Genomic DNA, 20,600 nt, shown 5'->3' with positions numbered 1-20,600 from the left:
GCTTTACTGTGTGTGTGTGACCTTTTCTCCTTGAACATAACTTCTTTCAGTCAATATTCCTTCTTAGTACAGAATGGCCATGCCTAGAAATTGAGGCACAGGGGTTTGTGTGTAGAGTGGTTGGAGGACCTACTGAATACTCTCCCTCTGTTCTGCTAGGCCTACAGAATTGGGTCATGTTGGAGTTGAGCAGGACCTTTTAGAAGTCACCTAGCAGCTGGCACCTTCATGTGACATGACTGCACGAGCCCCATAAATAGAGGACACCCAGCTAATTAGTGGAAGTGCCAGTAACACTGAAGTCCCATGTCTGTCCCTGGACTGAGTGTGAGAAGAGGTGAACTGTGTTCTGTAAAGGCAGGTATAAGGATGGACTTAACATGGGCTCCTTTTGTTTTCATTCTGTTTTGCCTTTTATTTGGGGCCTGGTCTCTTTCCAAGATGTAAGCTCGGTGAGGGCCAAGGCAGACTTATTTCTACATCCCTTGAGTGTAGCGGTGGTGATTGCATTTCATCTCGTGCCAGCTCTGAGCAGGGTGGCTCGGGGATATGGACTCAGGTGAGAGCAGAGTGTGTGAGCTGGGCACTTGCCATTCCTTCCATATCTACTGATGCCCGCCTACTTCTGCCTGCGTGCAGGTGTGTGCGTGTGTGCACACGTCAACCGTGCACAGACTCTCACACCTTGTGACTCACACAGGCTCACATTTTTGGAAAGTAATTGTGAAGAAAGATGTTACCTACCGAAGTGTTGGTGTCTTGGTTTGAGAAGAACTGAACTGGGCTTGCCTTCAATGACAAAAATGGTAGCTTGTATGAAGTCCTGATTACAGTTTCTTTGCATCTGGTTGTTTGCCAGCATATTTCAAATGTGGTCTCCACCACAGTGACCTTACCTTCAGAGGTGAGAAATACTGATGGGACGTCCTAGATCAGCATGACCTGTAGAAGAGACCCGACCTCTTCCCCAGGTTATATATGTGTATGTAGGCATTGGTTGGTTACTTGGATGGATGCTTGCTGTTGTTTATTTGTTTTTCAATATCTTGGTTTGCACACACGTGTGTATGTGTGAGTAGATGATAAAGGGATATGGGGATTTTACCCTCTCACCAATTGTTAAAAAGTCTGTCATTTTACTAGTTTGCTTCTTTCGTGGGATAACTGTAGTCGGTGTCCTTGTCTAAAATGGATGTCTTATTCCTCCTAAGATGCCACAATTTCAAAATAAAAATCTTCCATGATATGCCCAGAACCCTGAACTCATAGTTTTTAAAATCTGGGTTTTGGTTTCCTTTTTGTCTAGCTCTAGAGTCTTGGTAAGTCTTCTTATGTCTGGACTGAGAGAGTTAAAAAAGAAAATCGTGAAGTGTTTGATTACGTGATTTCTAAGACCCTTTGCTTTTAGCAAGTATGATTTCTTTTAGAGACCCACAAATAATCCTTTCCCTCTTGCTTAGAGAGAAAACATAAAAAAAAATACACAACCCAGAGACCACTAAGATACAAACGGTGTGAATAAATATATATATAAAATGTATTATAAGAAGGGGCTCATGTGATGATGAAGGCTGAGTCCCAGAATCCGCAGTCAGCCAGCTGGAGACCCAGAAAAGCTTCTGATGTAGTTTCAGTCTGAGTCTGAGAGCCTGGGAACCAAGAGGGCTGATGGTGGAGCTCTGGTCCAGAGGCTGGCAGACTTGATGCCCAGGGAGAGGTGACATTTCAGCTCAAGTCAGAAGGCAGGAAGAAAGTGGGTGTTCGAGCTCAAAGGCAGGCCGGCAGGCCGGCAAGGCAGGAGGACTTGGCCCCTTATTTGTGGGAGGATCAGCCTTTTGTTTTGTTCAGACTTTCAAGTGATCGGATGAGGCTCACCCACATTGGGGAGGGCATCATTTTTTCAGTCTGTCAATTTTTATGTTCGACTCATCCAAAACCACAGAAACATTCTGAGTAACGCTTGCCTAGGTATTTGGGCACTCCAGGGCCCACTCAGGTTGACACAGAATTAACCATCACACCAAACTTCACTCAGATGAAATTTAAAACTTTTTGTCTTTTTTTCCCCCCTGCCTTAGAAGTGGGCCAGGAGTCTCTAAACAGCCGACAGCTGTAGGCCAACATTATTTCATGCAAAATTTTTATCTCTGGAGGCTTTTGAGTTTTTAGGGTTTTTGTTTTTTAAATGCTTTCCTTCTTCTATACTCTTTTCTTTTTTGTTTACTTTTTCTGGCAGAGCAGTTTGTACTTTCCAGCTCACTGGGTTCCATTCTCTTGCATTAACATTCGAATATTTCTCAGCCACCTGTTGAAGGGGGCTGTAAGCTTATCAAGATACAAAATAGTAGAATCACACAAATATTGCCACAATTTTTCCAGCGGCACATCTTAATTCTTGATCTATGTGGCCATCTCCAGAGTTGGTCAACATATCATGTCATCAGGTGCAGAGGCACCAGGAAAAATGAAACCCACCACCCCCTCTGCCTGCCTTCTCTTTTGATATGCCACAGCCTCATAACTTCACCTTCCCAGGAGAAATGCACCCCTTGAAGTCCTCTGTCACAAACAGGCAGTGCTTCTGGAGAAAGCTTGGTGGCAGATTTAGCAATGTTAGGTACTGGTGGCCCCAACTTCCTGGGGACCACGTCTTCATGTAGGTCAGCGTAACCAATGGCTTCAGGGGCAGTAGAGGAGCAAGAGAGCCAACTGGCAATTCCAGCAGGTGTGCTTGCTCAAGGTCCCTCTCCCCCATCCCAGAGACTGGCCACACGCCACATATTCTTACTTTAAAAAGTACCAGATGCCTACTCCAATATACTGCCTTTTAACAGACCCTTCGTCATGCCAGGAGCATGAAACTCACGAGGCCTTCATTTAGTTTTCCTGGAGTGTCTCCAGTTTTTCCCATATTACTGCTTGATTTGTGGGTGGACAAACATTGAGGCCAGTCTGACTCAGGTGACTAGATTGTTCGAGTCAGGATTCCTGTCTCTTTCCTCAAACCCAGCTCAAGTTGGCCTGAGCAAAATGAATGTGTAACTGAAAGGTCCGTAGGTAGTATGCATCAGGCATGGCTGGATCCAGGGGCCCATGCACCTGGACACCATTTCCCTTCAGCTTTTGGCTGTCCTTTCCTCCAGGTTGACTTCATTTTCTAGAGGTAGATTCAAGTCCAGAGAGATCTTCTCTTTCCCCACAGTTCTGAGCTACTAGTTGTGGTCGGGGGATGTAATGTGCTGAGTATATTTGGACCAAGTAAACTTGCCATTGCCTGGACCTGACCCACTCCACCTAAACTACAGGGTTTGTGGGGGAGGGATGCCTTCTAAATAATCCAGGGTACTGTTACCAGAAAATGCATGAATGATTGCTGAATTTTCACCGGAAAATTCAGGTGGCATTTGCTTCCTCAACTTTAGGATCCCTTATAGAGTTTTGTTAGTCATTAGGGGAGACTCACTAGTTTTTTCGTGGTACAAAAAAAATTTTGTATTTGTATATAATTTGAATTTGTTTATATGACATCTTATATCTCCCAAAACTTGAAATGGCTTACAAGACTTCATGTTACGCAAAAAGATTGGAAATGAATAATTAAGGACATTGGAATAAAAAGATAAGTAGAGTAGGCCCACACGGTAAGATGGGGATAAGGTTAATCTTGTAAATTCAAATGTGGTAGCTCCTACAGTATTGGTAGAAATGACTTGCAAATTTGACTCTGAGGTTCCCAGGAATGGATGAGTGTCTAGATCTTATACAGAGGGGTGTGTGTGTGTGTTACATTTTCTCATAAGCCGCAAGCCTCTAGGGGGAGTATAGGCCTGGAGGAAAGGCCATGGGAAGATAGTGAAGATGATGAGGTCTGTGATAACCTTAGACACCTTTCTTTGCCCAGCTCCCTTGCCTCTGTATTCTTAGCATTGTGAAGAAAACAAAGCGAGCAGGCAAGGAATTAACCCCCCATGTATTGCTGGGTTCCTTCCAAGAACAGTTGTAGGGTTAAACCATGTCCCCTTTGGTGGGAGGCAGTAAAATGAGTCAGTGCTGTGACAAGGCAGAATAGGATTACCTTAGTTGTAAAGCGGGGCTGATCTAGAAAATGGACTCATGTTTGTCTAGTGACTCACGTTCCCGTTTGCAAACATGCCCTGTGCAGAAATGCAGAGTCGGAGGCTGTGCTTCCCAGATGGAGACCAGAGACCTCCAGGGATGGGCAACTAGTGTTTTCTCTGGAGCTTGGGTTGCCCTCTTGCGGGGGCAGATCCTGGGGCTTCCAGCCCCGGTAGCTTTCCAAGTCCAGACACGGGACAGCTGCAGCCAGGGAGGGCCCTGGAGCAGCCCAGGTTTGTAGAAGTTGTGGTGTCTTGCCCTCTGGTGAGTTCCCATGGCCTTTGGATGGTTTCGATCCACCCCTTATGTGACGATCAAGTAATGTGGTCCTCTGTTATTCTAGCAGTGTGGCTGCTGTTTTATATATTTGTCCTGTGTTTCCATCTATTTACTGTCTCCCAGAGTCATCAGTACCCAGTTGCTCATTCTGCTATTTAGTGAATATCAGAATGTAATATACTGGATATCACACTCACTCGTATTCTCATATTCTCAATCCTGAACTCTGTTACTCAGCATGAAGAAGGGTGAAATATGTGTTCATGGGGTTTGCCTTCATATAAAAACCTTTAAACACTAGAATGGAGAAGGTATACATCCATTATGATGAACATAAAAGGAATAAACATTTGCTTTTTTTAAAGACAATTAGAATGATATGTCTTTGTGGTGAAATAGCCCTTCTTGGACCCCATGTTGCTCTTTACACCCCTGAATTCTCTGCCCCATTCCTACAGCAGAAGCCAACGTCTGACAAGCAGGTGAGGCTACACAGCAGCACCTGGAGGTGGCTGAGAACTGGTCCTTATTCCCCCCTCTGCCATTTACTAGCTGTGTGACCTTGGGCATGCTCCTTGACGTCTCTGAGTCAGTTTCCTCCTCTGTGAAATGGGCACAACAATACCTGCCTCCCAGGGCAGTGGGAGCAATAGCATGCACATTCCTGTCTAGAGCCTCAAACAGGCAGGCAGCCAAGGAGCTGAAGCAGCTCTCAGGATAGGGCGCCAGCGTGCATGACACGTACTGCCAGACCTCTCAAGGGGTCCAGAGGTGTAAGTGTAGTTGTGTCTCTCAAAAAGATTGTCCTCTGGCAGAGGGAATGGTGTTAAGACAGATCCTCAAATAGCTCTAGTGTTGGGTGGAACCATATATCACTGCATTTTTGTAGGGTAGAAATATCAGCAATAACACATGGTTTAAACTAATAGAAGATTCAGTAAGGTAAGTAGAGAGAGAGACAGAGAGAGACAGAGACAGACAGAAGACATTAGGCCCAGCTCCCTGGAGGCTCAGAGGAAGGAGTGGCGGCGTCTGTGGGAATGATGGCCAAGTTGGGGAGAGTGGGCAGGGATGCAGAGAGGAGGTTGTGTTTCCCGGGTCGTTGGAGGGGTCCCAGGCTGGACCACAGGGATGAGAGCTCTGGGTTTGTGCTGGGACCTGTAACCCTCCTCTCCTGGAGCTGGTAAGGAGTGCGGGACAGGGCAGACCGTCAGGCTGGGGCCGTGCACGGAACCGCGTCCCCTCCTCCCGAGCCTCACTCTGTTCCCCTTTCTTCCCGGCAGCAGTGCCCCCTCCCTTGCTGCACTCAGGGACATGACTGTCAGCACCTCTACCCCCCCTCAGACTTCACTGTCAGCACTCAAGTCTTCAGGGACATGAAAAGGAGCCACTCCTTACAAAAGGTTGGGGAGCCCTGGTGTCTGGAGGTAGGTCTCGGAGCAGAACGACGGTATGAGATGAGCTAGCTCTGAAATGATACCACCCATCCAAAGTTTACCGAGCAGGGCAGGGCCGGCCACCACGGTCCCGATATCCCCGTTGGGCCACTGTCACATCGGGTGCCATGATGTCTGGGTGTACTGACCACTAATAGGTTTATCATAGCCATAAAAATGCCAGTTCATGAGGAAAGGGTGGAGGGTGGTGCTCCTGTGAACCTAAGGTGCCGGTTGCCCAGTAAGGGCCGCACGGTCTCATGTCACGCATAGCTTCCATGAAAATGATGAACAACACGTTATCCCATAGACTTGACCCCTGGAAACCGATTTCCTGGGATTTTTCACAGCTCCCAGTGCATAAGAAGTTACCACCTCAACGTTGCCTTTGTTACCAGTTACTTAGAACTTACAGATCTTCTTGTAGGATTCAGGGCGTGAAGAAATGCCCCCTCCTCTGCCGTGATACCTTCCTGACGCGGTGGGAGTAGCTTTTCTGGTAGATGCTGCTGTCCAAGGACAGGAAGCATCATTAACTTCCTTTAAATAATTCAGTTTGGTGTCAGTACCCTACCCGGCTCCATGCTTGGGAGCACCAGTTCTCAAATGAGTAGTCACAAAGAATACAGAACATCTAGAACATAATTTCATATTCAGAGAAGCAAACGTCAATGCACAGAAGAAATGGAAAAGGACTTAAACAGCCAATGATGTAGTATTAATGCTAGCTTTTCTTTTTATAAGGACAAGTGTATATTTAAGAGCCAGTTAGTAAAGCCTCTGTCTTTTAAAGCATTTGTTGTATATCTACTTTGTGCTGGCTGCCATGCCACGTGTTAGGGCCACAGGGACAAAGAACAGGGTCCTGGAGTCATAGGTGACACATGTACATGTCTCTTGCCTTCGGAGAAAGAAAGATGGATTAAATCATCTTAATAAACTTGCTGTAATTTAAGAGGTAGTAAATAGCCCTTTAAGAGAACTAGAGACATGTAGAAAAACATAGAGAAGAAAATGCCAATGCCGTATTATTTAAGCAGTCTCTTCATATCCAGATGCATTTCTTTCTTGTCATTCATGTGTCTAAGCTTTAAAAATGTTGCACACGATTGGAATTGTACCCTCTAGTTTTGTACTTTCTTTTCACTTGATATAACAGGAAGCATGCTTTCATATACAATAATGTGTCTTAATTCTGGTTAGTGACTTCATGTATTGGTGTCTCATGGAAATCTTCCTGTCTGACCATTGCCCTTTGGCCAGATGGGAATAAAGCTGAGGACGTTTTGGGGAGTCTTTGGACCCCCACCATCCCCCTCTCCTCTGATGGTGCCTGTGCTCGGCTTGCCTGGGGCCTGTGTGTGTGTAAAGCCCCGGTCCTGTAGCTGGCCTGGGTTTGACAGGCCCCTCTCTGCGCGGCAGCCGTGGACCGATGGAAGCTTTTTCTCAGCAGCCCCACCCTGGTTCGGCTTTTATTAAGTAGAGCTGTTCATTCTCACTGTGGATGATAAGGCCGTACTGAACACAGCTATTCCTCCACCAGGGCCTGGCAAAAGCTAACTCATTAATCTCTGGTCAGAGTTATAAAGTAGATAAAGGAGAACTGGGCACCCACTTTGAGTACAAGGAAAATGAAACAGAAAGATCTGGTTTCTTCCTTATAATTTGAGATCTGCAGGCGCTGATTAGATCCCTGGCGCCAGTGACTTTACTCATTTCTCGGCTTTGCCCTCAGGATAGGGAAACATCTTTGGGGAAGCACTGATACACCCCGATTCCGGGACGGGGTCTAAACCCCTAAATTGTGTATACACCAGACATAAAAACATCATTCACAAGTTGTGTAAACTTGGACAAGTTACTCAACTGCCCCGTGCCTCAGTTTCCCTGTCCACAAAGTGGATTCATGCATGGACTGTTGTGAGCATCACACGAGTTGAAGCATATAGAGCAGGCGCTTGACTGAGGAGCTGTGTGTGGTCAGTCTGGTGCCAGCACCTGACAGGATTCTTAGGGAATCCTATGTTGATGGTGTGTGTGTGTGGCGGGGCAGCCACTGTGGGAGTAGCTCAGTTGCACACATGCTTTCCATACAGGTTTTCGTGGAAATTACTCATGGTACTTATTGTGTCATTCATAGTACTTACTACTTCAGGAATTATGGTGGTTCATGGAAATCCTGACCCACAGCTCAGGCATGCTAGTGGTGGCTCTGAGTAGGTCGTGGAACCTGCATGCGATTGAAGTCCGAACTAGGTCTGAGTCCAGCATTCTCTCGCCTCTGTTGGCAAGCTGTCTCACTCCTCTGTGTTGCAATCCCTGTATCTGTAAAATGGGGTTGGTGGTGGAGTACCTGCTCATCCTGCTTCAGTGGACACCTAGGAAAACCCTTTGAAATATTGATCAGAGTGACTTTCAACACAGTGCTTCCTTTATATGGTCCAGGCTTTTTTGTAAGCGATTTGGTTATAATTACTCTTAAAAACCTGACAGCAACCCTGAGAGCCAAGTGCTGTGATTATTCCCATTTTGCACATGAGCCACAGGAAGGTTAAGCAACTTGCTTAAGAGCACACAGCAAAGCCACAGAGCATTAAGCTGCTGTTAATGGAAGACTGGTAGTGGCCCTTGGCTCAGACCTTCCACACCAACCGTCTTTGACTTGCTAAAGGAGAATGTCTTGGATCCTGTTCAACATCTGGTCTCCTCAGAAGCTGGGAGGAAACTTTTGATTCAGGACATCCTCAGTCCAGTTTTTGCCTTACTAGTAGCACATTCAAGATAGTTTCTACCCCATCCATATTTAACCTTCATTGACCCTTCTGTCATCCTTGAGATGCAGCTTGATTCTATTTCTATTTCTTCAGCTGTCTTCTCAAGGGAATGAAGGTTGGTAGACCTGTTGAGTAAATATGACTAAGAAAGTCGATACCCACTTAGGTAGACATGAGTCACTTCTTTCTAGTTAGCTATTCAGGTACATTTTAAAGCTAGCCACACAAAGTCATTATATTGGGGGCTATTAACATGTTTAATAGTGACAATGTTAGGGTGTGACCTGTGGCATAAATGCATTCAGATAAGAAAGAAAGTGTTTTTTCCTGTAATTGCTTAGTCAATACCATTTTCACGGAAATGCTTGCAAATAAACTCGTAGTAAGTTCTTTGTCTGAATCCTTCCCTTATTCTTCGCTTCCTTCCTCTTCAGGGCATACTTTTCCTGACCAGTGGCTGGGCATTCACAAGGTGCTGTGCCTTGTCCCTTCTGTTGTTTCAGTTGACTGACCTTTTTACCTATTTTTATTGCATTTTTAGGGATATGTAAGTGTGTGTGTGTGTGTGCGTGTGTACGTGTGTGTGCATGTGTACGTGTGTGCGTGTGTGTATTCAGGAGGCGTACTATTATTGGTAGTGGCTTATTAACCTCTCAGCTTACACATTTAAGGAGAAAAGAGACTTCTGCTAACTTTGCAAAGCCAGTCTCATAGACAGGGAGTTAACCATTTTGGTAAGAGGAAATGAAACTTTTCTTAGGTTTATTAGACCACATCCTATAAATCTGTGGCTTGTCTTGATTTCTAAAAAGCATGGCATCACAACCGAAGTTTTATTTTTGCTTGTTAGTCATTGAAGCAAATAGAGCAATTGCTTCATTTCCTTGGTACTCTTGTTTTTCAATATGTGTCATGTATGGAAAATCTGGATTTACCCAACAAAGTGCATTAGAAGAGAAGTATTTGCTTTATAAATCTCTGCCATTGTAACTTCGGATTAGCAAGCATTCTGGAAAGGTAAAATGTCAAATTGGTTCTCCTGCTTCTGATCACAGAGAGAAGCAGGATGAGAAACCAGTAACTATATCTCTCAAAGGCAAAGTTAACTGTTTCGACATACTTCCTTCCAGTCTTTCAAAAGATGTATTTTAAAAATCATAGGTGAGCTCATTTCACATAGGCAACTGTTTTCTATTTCACATCTCTTGTAATAGAAACACCTCCTATGTGTGCCACAAATACTCTTACAGAACTTCTAATGGTTGCCTGTTGTAGAAGTGGGTCTCCCTCAGGATGCTCAGTCATTACCCAGTGCAGACAGACTGCAGACTTCCACTATAGATAGTACGCTTGCATTTTGTGTGGGAGAGGGTACTAGTTGGAAGTAACTAAGCAAAGCGGACAGTCCATAATGCCTTGGTGACGTGTGTCCCCATGGCTTAGCACACATAGCCCTCGATCATTCTGTGCAAGTGGACCAGCAAATTCACCCCCTCCCCAAATTTGTTCTTGAGGTTGGGGTGGCTAGTGGGACCACCCACATTATTTTGTTACTTTTCCTCTCTCTCATTCTTTATTTGCAGAGCTTCTTTGTTGAATTCCTCTAGACGAAATGAGTGTGTGAATTTGTTCTGCCAATTACCCGTGCCAGTGGTATAAATGGACACTGCGGTGCCTAACTTGAAATTTCTAATACCCCAGTGAAGTCACATTCCCAGCGCATCGTGAACCTGCTGTAGTCCCCCGTACCTACTGACGTAGAGCCCCCTCTGTGATTGACACAGCTTGCACACATCCTGTGCAGTGCTTGCCTGCAGGGAAACAGGCCCAGAGAGGGAGAGGCTCGTTCCGGGCCCTGTGTCCCATCTTGTTTGCTATTGCTGCTCCTTGGACTGTGAGCACTGTTCTTTTAACTTTTTACACTTTTCTCCTACCACATGAAGCTGTTAGCCAGCAGGAAGCCCAGGGAGCGTGCCTGGAGGTCTGCTAAGGAGCTCCTCCATGTGGAAGGTGAGGGTGTCCTCCCACCCTGTCCAGGCCTCTTGGGCCACCTGACATCGCCAGGACGCCACAGGCTGTCTCATGGCTCTTATCTTTGTGACTACCTCCCTTCTCCCTGTTCTTTATGTGTCACCTGTTTTCTCCATGTCCTGTGTGACAAAGGTCATTAATAGAGAAGACTTGGGCTTTTGATGTGTGACATGTTGTCACCTGCAGTTTATTGTTTGGGCCCTCCCCTTTTGTAATTCTGTGAGGTGACAGATCAGTTTTGAATGGGCTAAACTGTGTCAAGGGAGAGCTTAAATTAGCCTTAAGACTTTTTATTCCTTACACTTGGCCAGCACTTCAACAGAGGGAATGATGCTTGTCACTACTGGTTTGGATGTTATCTGTCCCATCAGTCTGTCTGTCTTTCTCTGTTGTGGTATCTCTGTTTTTCAGAATACTTTCCTATTATCAGGGGCTTTAATGATGTCAGTGAGGTAGGTACTTGGAGCTTGGGAACAGAGAGGAATCATATTTCAGCTAAGACTCTGGAACTTAATTTACTCGTTTTTATTAAGGGCAATTACTGTCAGGTAAGCACAGTAGAAGATCTCAGTTTTAATCCTTCCTTATCAGGCCAGTCCTGGGCACCTTATTTGAAAGGTATTTATTGCATTAGTTGATGATACTATGAGCCACATCATCTTTCATCCTTTGCTCCACTCATTCCCAGTTTTCTCCACCCTATCTTTCAAAGTCCATTTCAAGCCTGTTTGCATTAAAAATGGAGTAGGGAAAATTTTTCTTTGATTAGGTTTGGAGAGCAAGGTGGTAAAGTGTCCCATGTCCCCTATGAAGCCAGGTTCAAATTTTGGTTGTCCTTTCCCCATCCTGGATTTGAAAATGAGGAAGGAGGTGGCCTTTGCGCAACCATGGAGTTTTTAACTGTTTGTTACCAACCCCCTGGGGTATTTTGTGTTTGTCCGCATGCACACGTCTATCTTCAGGGCCATGTTCCCCAAAGTGTGCTCACAGCTCAGCCACCAGTGCAGCAAAAGAGGAGTTTTTATCAGGGAAGGTCTAATAAATAAGAGGACTATTTGTGCCCAGAGTGAAAGTTTCTGTTTTGGAAAAGTCAGTTCCTTCCGACAAGGGAGGGTGGGAACAAGGAAGCAGCTAAAGATGCTAGAGAATGAAGAAGTGAGAGGCGGGGAGTCAGGAAGGAATGGGATGGCCAAAGGCCACACGGCTGCCCGGCCACTTATTTCCCAGCCCCACCAGTCCCTTGGTCTGCGAAGCTTCGCCTGAGCCCCTGCATCACAGCCCTGTGCCCTGGTGGTAGCCTCTTGCTGCTTAGGAAAACAGAATTGGCAGGAGATGAACGTGAGCTGCAGGCTTGGGGTCGCAGGGATCATGGAAACTCTCAATCACAACCCACTCAGCCTGGCTCTCCCTGCTGGGTTTCTGGCAGGCCTGGTGGTTCGCCCGCAGCCAGTGTGACAGGTGAGGGGCCCACTCTTCCCTGGGAAGTGAGAAGCCCCTCCACCAGAGAGTAGAAGGAATACGTACCCATCTGGAAGGCGATCTGGTCTGTGGGTTGTTCACAGTTCTGTGTCTTGGACAGGTTTCCTCTTTTCAAGAACACATGAGAAAGATGGGTACAGGTGGGAGGGAGCAGACAATTGCTTCCAGCATCTTTTATGGGTTTCAGAGATACATGCAGTGCTGAAAGGGAAAGGGAACCCTTCCGTCCCTTCCTATGCATCAGGCAGGTAGGGACGGTAGTGTCTGGGCATGGACTCCTAGCTCTCGTCAAGTACGGCATGTTCACTCCTAAAGAATGGGACCCTTGTTGCTCGTTAGCCCTGTCCGCTTGGGATGGCAAGATGTTCTCAACACAGGCTCCAGTGGGGGGGCTTTCCTCGCTATTGTTTTGTCAGTTTGGGTCTCCTGCAACTTTCTGTTCTTCAGATTCGTGCTTACTGCATATACTTCCGTGTCCCTGGTTATAGGTCTGGGGACCAGGTTTCTTCTGAGATGTGGGATTAAAAAAAAATTATGTTTTAAAATAACATCCTACAACAAAATCGACCTTTCTTTTGGTCTGCTGTTCTAGGAATTTTGGCATAAATTTGTATCAGCGCCACCACTGCCAGGATACAGAACAGCTCCCTCACCTTATCCACACCCTCATGCTGTGCCCCTTTTAGAGTCACAGGATTTGTGGGTTTTATTTTTATCACTTTTACCATTTGAAAGGTAGTGTTGACTTGATTCATCTTTCTTATTCAGAGGTCAGTTTTTCATCAGAGTTCCTGCTGTGCTCTTTCTCCAGCACAAGAGATATCTCTATCGCATCTTGGTTATCAGCTGGTTAGTTATTGACGGTCTTGGTTGGTTTTTCTGTTTTTGTACCGGCTGCTCTTACCCGCACACTCAGGATGCTCGGGGGCACTTTGTGGCTTCAGGATAATTCTGACAGTAGCCAGAGAAAAATAATTCCATGAGTAAAGTTTGTTACTATTAAGCCTACAGGTAGCAGAGTGAAACAAATTGACTTCTGGAATATTCTCCTTTGAATTGTCTATATTTTTTCTTTCCCCAGATGTCAGGACAGATAATCAAGCTCTGGGCTTAATGTGTAAAACGAAGATGGTGCATTGTCCATAGTTTTCGTTGACTGAGCGTGGTTCTGTCAGACTGTCCCCACTTGTGTACTTAGGTGAAACCCGGAGTCCAGAGCTTAGGGCACCTCAGGTGCTTCCACAATCATCAGTGTGTCCCCACCCAGGTTCTGGGACAAGCTGGTATGTGCATGGGGAGGCCAGAGCTGCCATTTCCCCTGCTGTGGTTCAGAGCTTAAGCTTTCATACGGAGGAATGAAGTGCAGGGACATGTGTGGTGAGGATCCCGTGTGTGAGCCTGTCTTCCCCTTGGGAAATGAGGAGAGGTGACCTCAAAGGCCCCCAGCTCAGAGTGTCACACTTGACTGAGCAGCGGACGATGCCTCTGCTGTGGATTTTGCTGGGGAAGGCAGCAGCAATCGTGCACATGTAAATTCTCGTGTAATCTAATTCCTGTCTTTGTAATTACTTGGAGACTCGCCATTGCAGCCAATTGAGAAGTGAGAACAGTGACCCAGGGCCGAAAGCAGAAATTGTAGGGAAGGCGACATCCAGAAACACAGCTGTAGCTTTCCTGGCTTTCTGACATCCCAAATCACTTTATTGTCAGGGAAAAGAATGAACTGCCTTCTACAAAAATACCCAACTTTTCTCTGCCTGTACCCCCTCTCCCTGCCTCTGTCTTGGCAGGCTGAAGGAATGTCTCAGAGTGTGGTAGAGTCAGGGGATTGTGATTTAGCTTCAGAGGAGGGAGTTTTGCTGATAAGAAGCTCCCATTGTCTGGCAACAGGTTTCTGTAGAGGAATGTCCTCCATGTGGAAGAAGAATGGTTTTCATTTGGAGAAAAAAAAAAATCACACGCTAAACAAAGCAACACAAGTGCTGGTACCTGGGCCAAAGCGGGGAACAAGTTGCTTTTCTACATCCTGACTGAAATGATAGGGGCGCTTTAGAAAACCATTGGTGGCATTATTTTCACAAGCGGTACAAGTGTGACCATGGGGCCTGGGTGCCCAAACTCTGGAATATGCCTCTGGAAGAGCATGCAGAATGATCAGCTCCCCTCTGAAAGCGCTCACCATTTGGCTGACATCGGAAACATGATATCATTTCTACAAACACCCACATGAGAAGGTTTTTTTTTAACTTGGGTGGCAGATTGCATGTTAGAGCACTAAAAGATGAAAGCACTAAATACTTGCTTTTGAAAAGCAAGTACTGTTTTAGAAAAGCAAGTACTGTTTTAGAAAAACACAGTGAAAGAGTCTCTCATCCTCCCAGCTGAAAGCTGATGGACTTAGAATTCCATTAACAAAATTGACTGTCTGCAGTTAAACTTAGTGCCACCCTCTGGGCATGATTAACAAGTGGGGTAGAAAGCAAAGGTTGGACAGTGGAGGAAGACTGTGCTGGATTCGTTTTCAAGGAGTGAATGGGGCTGTTGCTTTGAAATTGAGGTCCAAGTTAACCAAAAGAAATTCTTTCTTCCATGTCAGTGTCCTCCTTCTCATCTTTAATAGAGTGCTCTTAGTGGATTTCCTTTCCATTCAGAAGATCTATTTGTTATTCCCTCTTTCAGATTTAATGATAAAGTCATAATTCTTGCAAGCCTGTTGGCATGAGATACTTTGCCTCAAAAGAGAGAACATGGTTTTGGTACTTGGTTATGGTTATCGCAGAGTCTGTTTAATGGAATGATTAAGAGCCTGGGGTAAAGAATCCATAAATGCAAGCCCTGGCTTTGCTACTGGCTTGCTGAGTGACCATGCACATCTTACTGAAACTCATTGTCTAGGCCTAAGTTTTTTCATCCACAAAACAGGAAAATTTTTATATCTAATTTTATTTATTAGGAGATTTCAGTGAATTAATGTATGTAAGGTAGGTGGTGTATATGGAACTCAGTAAACGTCTGTCAACATTAGCTCTTATTTATTCTCAGTGGGTATTTTTTAATTCATCGGTTTGGTGTGGGAAGAAAGGAATCTGAAGGCTGGTCCTGGTGGAGGTGTGGTTTAATACTGACACTATCTACCATTTACTAAAAATCTGCTGTCCGTCAGGCGTTGGGTTCAGTCTTGCACAAACACATTCTTATTTCACCCTTACAACTGCTCCATGACAAGAAAACTAATATTATTTCAATTTTATATACAAATAAACTAGCGGTAACATTTATTGAGTGCTTTCTATGTACCAGCTCTGGTTTAAGTGGTTTTCATGTTTTAAGTCATGCAATCTTACCAATAGGTAGGACCTACTTTCCCTGATTTTAAAGAGAGCAAAACAATGGCACCAAAGTTTAAAAAAAGAAAAGAAAGTGTCCTTGATTCCACGAAGAGTAATCGGTTAGAGCTGGGATTTGAAAGCTGGGTCTTTATATGTTTGCATAGCCAGGGTGCCCCCCTCCTCAACCACATTGCCACCCTCTGTTCTGTAATGTGGGAATGGTCCCAGTTCACCGCAATCATGTATGGGAAGCATTGACACAGATGCTCTCCAGATTTGCTGGTTTATGATAGTTGTGAAGAAAAATCTTTATTACCGGAAGTTGTGGCTTCTGAGTCTCTTGGCAGTTGGAAGCATAGATTTTTGTTTTGTTTTGCTTTGTTTTGTTTTGTGTGTGTGGTTTTGTTTTTTAAATAATTAGAAACAGTTAGACTCTTGTTACCACCCACAGTAAAAATTGCTTGGATCCCACAAAATAACGAAGAACAAAAATGAGACCATTTGGTAGAATGATGAAAACAGGGCTTGAAAGAGGAAGGCTCATTTTAGAGGGTAAGCTTTAGAAGCGTAAATGCTTAGGGGTCCCTTGTTTTTTACCTCCCCCTTTGTCTGAACTCAGAATCAAATAATATTGAAGTCGGCTGCCGATGATGGGAGGGAGTATGCCCGTGATGGCTCTGGGAGGAAACCCACATTTTTTTATACTTAATTAATGGTATGTCTTTTGTGTGAGTGGGTGTGAGAGAGCATAAAGCATGGATTTGCACAGCGTGTGGTCCTTTCTGCTGCATTCGGCTACCCATGGTGGTGGGCTAGCTTAGGATGAGCAGCAGGAAGGGAGGAAGCCTTAAACAGCCTCCACGTTTCCGTTGTGTGGACCGCATGCATGACGGAGGCAGGAGCAAGCCAGGCCTCTTTCCAGGTCAGGAGGGCTGAAGCAGTGCAGCTGGGGCTCTTAGTTTCTTAGGACTATGCTCTAATTATTCAAGGTGGGCCCCCACTTCTGTGTGAGTAAATTTGGTGCCCTTGCATGTTTGTCCTTCCTCTCACTCACTGCCCTCCTGAGATTGAAGATGACCTGGGTTTTGAGTTGATGATGCCTTTGGTCAGGTCAGCTGCCTGTCTATTGAAGATCCTTCAACCCCACTCCCATCCCCACCAAAACCTTCCTTAGAGTTTCAAGACTATAAGTGGTCACATGGGTGAAGACATGATTTCCTAAACCTCTTGGGAGCTGTAAGAATTTGCCTTTGTAAAAGAAGGGACATCCCATCCCACTGGATCGGTGTCTCTCTGTGTGTCCCATTTTAAACCATATTGCTTTTGACTTCTCTTCTGTTCTCTTCTATGATGAGTCCCAGGCAGCCTCCTCTTACCATCCTGACTTGTTTAAATTTATGGGTTGTTGGCAAGCAATTTTTTGATGCTGTTCTTCTGATAGCCAGAGGCCTACATGCGTTGTGGAGTGGTGCCTGAACTTAATAGATGTCATCTGGACACCAGGGAGGGGCATTGCAAAGCACTGGGGGAGAAGTCTTAGAAGTGAGATTCTATCCCGAATGCTGCAGTCTCCCAGCCTCTTCTTTATCCCTTTCAGGGCCATGCATTCAGGGAGTTTTTTTGGTGGTACCACAGTGTTGTGTACTATACCCTATAATTTTAGGTAAAAGGGTGCAAGTGTCCTAATGGACTTGTAGACAGCCTAAAAAAGTACATGGTAAGCTCCCCTTTCAACTTGATCTTGACTGTCTCAGCATCATTGGGCTCTCTTCCTGGTTTTTACAATGCCTGAAGATCTGTCTATATGTTTTGTAGTGCTGGGTAACATTCTAGGAACACTTACTATACTCTTCTGACTGTCTGGGGACTTGGTTCCCAGGCCAGGTTCTGCAGTAGATGAGGCAATACTATCTTATTAGCTTGGTAGCTGAGGATTAAAGTTATGGAGTGAAGCAGGTGAGTCTTTCAGACCCTGCTCCTTCAGACGTCAGACTTCTGACTTCTGACTCAACAGCTGTCACAAAGGCCATTAACTTGACTTTGTGGGACAGGCGTGTAGTCTCCTGTTACTGCTTCTGGACACAAATTATGAAAATGCCTTAAAAACAGGTCTCGTGAACTCTCAGGATGACCTGACAGGAACACCGGCTCTTGGGACAGCTGGAGCCCATTTAGGACAGTGTCACCCAGCACTGCCATGCGAGGTGCTGTCTGGTGCCGGGGAAAGTGTGTGAGTGAGGTGCGTTGAGTCATTTCCTCAAGGAGGGCAGCATCCAGAAGTGATAACCTGAGTCCCTGGGAAGTTCTGCTCCCTGTTGGTCCTCCGCTTGGGGCCCGCCCCTCTCTGAAGCCCCGTCAGCAGCAGTCACCCCAGAGCTCCAGGGTAACTCCGAACACTCTCAGTACTTGGAGCCTTCCATCCTGGTGTTAATACAGTGAGGGGGCCAGGGAAAGCCACGGTAAACAGGGCGTTCTGTGGGCAAGTCCACACACAGTGTTTGGGGATCTACCACGGCTGCCGTTCTGACCACAGCCTGGGTGCCGCCAGACCCATTTCTCTATGTCTTCACTCCTCACTTCTGCCTGGTGACCAGGATCCTCTTGGTCCCCCTCTCCCTCTTCTCCATTCTGTCCGTCTAGTGGGTTCCTCACCACATTCCTGTTTTTGTTCGTTCAGCATCAGGTCTTTGCTCTGCCTGTGCCAGTCACAAAGATCTAAGATACATACTGCAGGCTGGACACATCCCGGCCAGGCTCTAGGTGGACCAGAGTCTCCAAGCATTCCAGCCTCTTGCAGTCTAGAAGGAGCAGAAGAGCAAAATAATTTTAAAAGCACCTGCCGTAAGCTGGAACTATTTAGAATAGAGCAAACAGCCCTCAGTGCTCCAGTTAAATTTTCATTAGGATCCTGATTTATTAAAAAATATGTGTTCTCCAGGATTAAAAAAAAAAAGCTCTAGGAATATTGACTGGGACTGTCTTGTGGGTAAGGAGATACAGTAATACGCTGATGTTACCTAACAGGCGCTAGGCTCTTGGTATAGTTTTTTGTGCAGACGGGCATCTAGGCTTCTGGTGAATGACAAATGAAATATCTCAGGTCCATTCCTCTGACTACCCCTATAGTTGGGGTAGGTGGGTTGGCAGAGTCAGTCGTAGGACCTTGGAATTGTACGAGCTGACTGGTAACTCAAACCTGCCTCTCTCATCAAATCCTCTCTATAAACTGAGGCCCAGAGCCAGGAGATGACTGCTGGAAGATCAAGGAGTTGTGTAGCCAGAGAGCAGCCGAGTCAAGACTAGAATCCAGACCTCTGGGCTTTTCTCTTTACATTCTGCCACCTCTAATTCAAGGGGGGGTTTGATTTTGGGAACCATGCACACTAAGTGCCATTAATTAAAGCTCTGTCTGGATTAGTTGTGAAGTTCAGTGTGTTCAGCATCAACTTGCTTGTTTTCTGCTTGAGAACGCCTGATTTTTCTGGGGTGTTGATGTGATGATCATGATGGTAATGAGGATGGACTAATATAATCGTTTGCTAGAGGTTAACTAGGATAAGTGAGCTGAATATTGGGATACTTTTCCAGCAGTGAATGAGAGAATCAGATCTTACCTTCCATACGTCTATCTGAATGATGGAGGAACAACTAGCTTTTGACAGGGAATTTTATCCTCTTCCTGTCTTTCCCAGAGGACTGGCATTTGGGAATCCTTTTACAGTGTTGTTTCAGGGCTTTTGTTGTTGTTAAAAATTCAACATAGAAATGCATGAAAATGATCCTTTGAAAACAAGTTTGACAGCCATACTCTGTGATAAAACCTGGAAAGTAGGTAGGTTGGGGAAGACTGATACTTGGAACTCAGAGCGACCCTGACTTAGTTGACCACAGTAAGAATGGATTCCAGAGTTCATCAGTGATTTTCTTTCATTTTTGCAAAGAGCTCTGTTCTTCCCCATGCAGTTTGATGTCCCTTAGCTGAGAAACAAGTGAGTGCCCTGAGTTGAGTTTGGCAAGTTTGTTTTAACTTGGCAGCCATGGTGGGAGTGAAGCTCTCATTAAACAAGTAGTAGAAATAACCAAGAACCATGTTTGCAGAATGACATTACATAATGTCAACCTGGGCCCAGAATATCAGCTGGGCTAGGCTTGCCAAAGCTTAAAGAGTTGGTTGGAATGGGCTATATTCATTGTCACTGATCCAGCTTGGCTGGGTAAAGGGGGGTGGGTAGGTGTCACTCTTAGGAGGGAGGCATGACTTAATGCCATTTCAAGTCTTAGCATTTAGTGTAAACTGTACAAACAAACAAAAAAGTTGAGTCTTAGGGGCTGTTTGTTGACTGATACCCAAGATTGCTGTAAAAATCTGTGGTCAAAGACATCAAGGTGTATCACTGGCAATTGGGGAAATAGCGCTTTTAGGTCATGTGAAATGGCATTTCTTAAGGTAGCCTGTATTGGTCAAATGTTGCCACAGAGATACTTAGAATTAAAGCACTCACACAGAGTAAACATTAGGTTTCTTAATAAAAATATAAGCAATATTTAAATTTTTAGCAAAGAAATAATTTAATAAATTAAATTTTAAAGCAAATTTAAAGCAAAGAAAGAGGTGGGTTATTTTCCTAACAGAAATTCCAAAGTGTGATTTGAGTTCTGTCTGCTGACCTTCTTGGTCTTTATTTGGGAGCCTTTTTTTTTTCTCCCTTTGCCCTCAGGGTGAGCAACCCCCCCACCCCCACCCCGCTCAGCTTCCTCTTGGCTCCTCTTACAGGACAAAAGTCCCATTTTTATGCAAATGTCTTGCGTTGAAGGTAGAAATAATCAAGAACCATGTTTGCAGAATGATCCTGAAACACAATGTGATCCTACTCCCACCAGAAAAAGGTTCTTCTTTGGTGGGGATCCAACTAGCGGGGCTCAGCCTCAGCTCTGCCTGAGGTAAAGGGGGGAATCACTTTTGTTCCTTCTCTGATGAATGGAAGTAAAGTGTTCACTGAACCTGGAAGCACCTCCTTTTGTGCCTGGTGCTCTTCTAACACAGGCCGTTAAACTTGGGGCAATCGCTCTTGGTGGGGGATTGAATGGGGCCATTGTGGAGGGAGGGGCTCACGCCGAAGCCATTGCGGGCATAGAGGTGCAATTGTTTTCCGAGT

The 20,600-nt window shown here is 45.3% G+C and overlaps 1 protein-coding gene across 50 annotated transcripts in view; it reads left to right on the top strand.

The window, feature by feature from the left end:
- The window catches only part of TCF7L2 (transcription factor 7 like 2), a 189,516-nt gene that overhangs the window by 111,793 nt on the left and 57,123 nt on the right, over positions 1-20,600 (top strand). For 15 of the 50 annotated variants that reach the window (XM_037011263.2, XM_037011256.2, XM_073240400.1 and 12 more), the window contains one exon: positions 5,679-5,822. The exons of the other annotated variants lie outside the window; for them this stretch is intronic. In XM_037011263.2, the coding sequence (XP_036867158.1) occupies positions 5,679-5,822 (144 nt within the window). The remainder of the gene's footprint in view (positions 1-5,678; positions 5,823-20,600) is intronic. 50 annotated transcript variants of the gene reach the window in all.

The sequence above is a fragment of the Manis javanica genome, chromosome 7, assembly GCF_040802235.1.
Source record: "Manis javanica isolate MJ-LG chromosome 7, MJ_LKY, whole genome shotgun sequence".
Taxonomy (NCBI): domain Eukaryota; kingdom Metazoa; phylum Chordata; class Mammalia; order Pholidota; family Manidae; genus Manis; species Manis javanica.
This window is presented reverse-complemented; position numbering and strand designations above follow the sequence as displayed.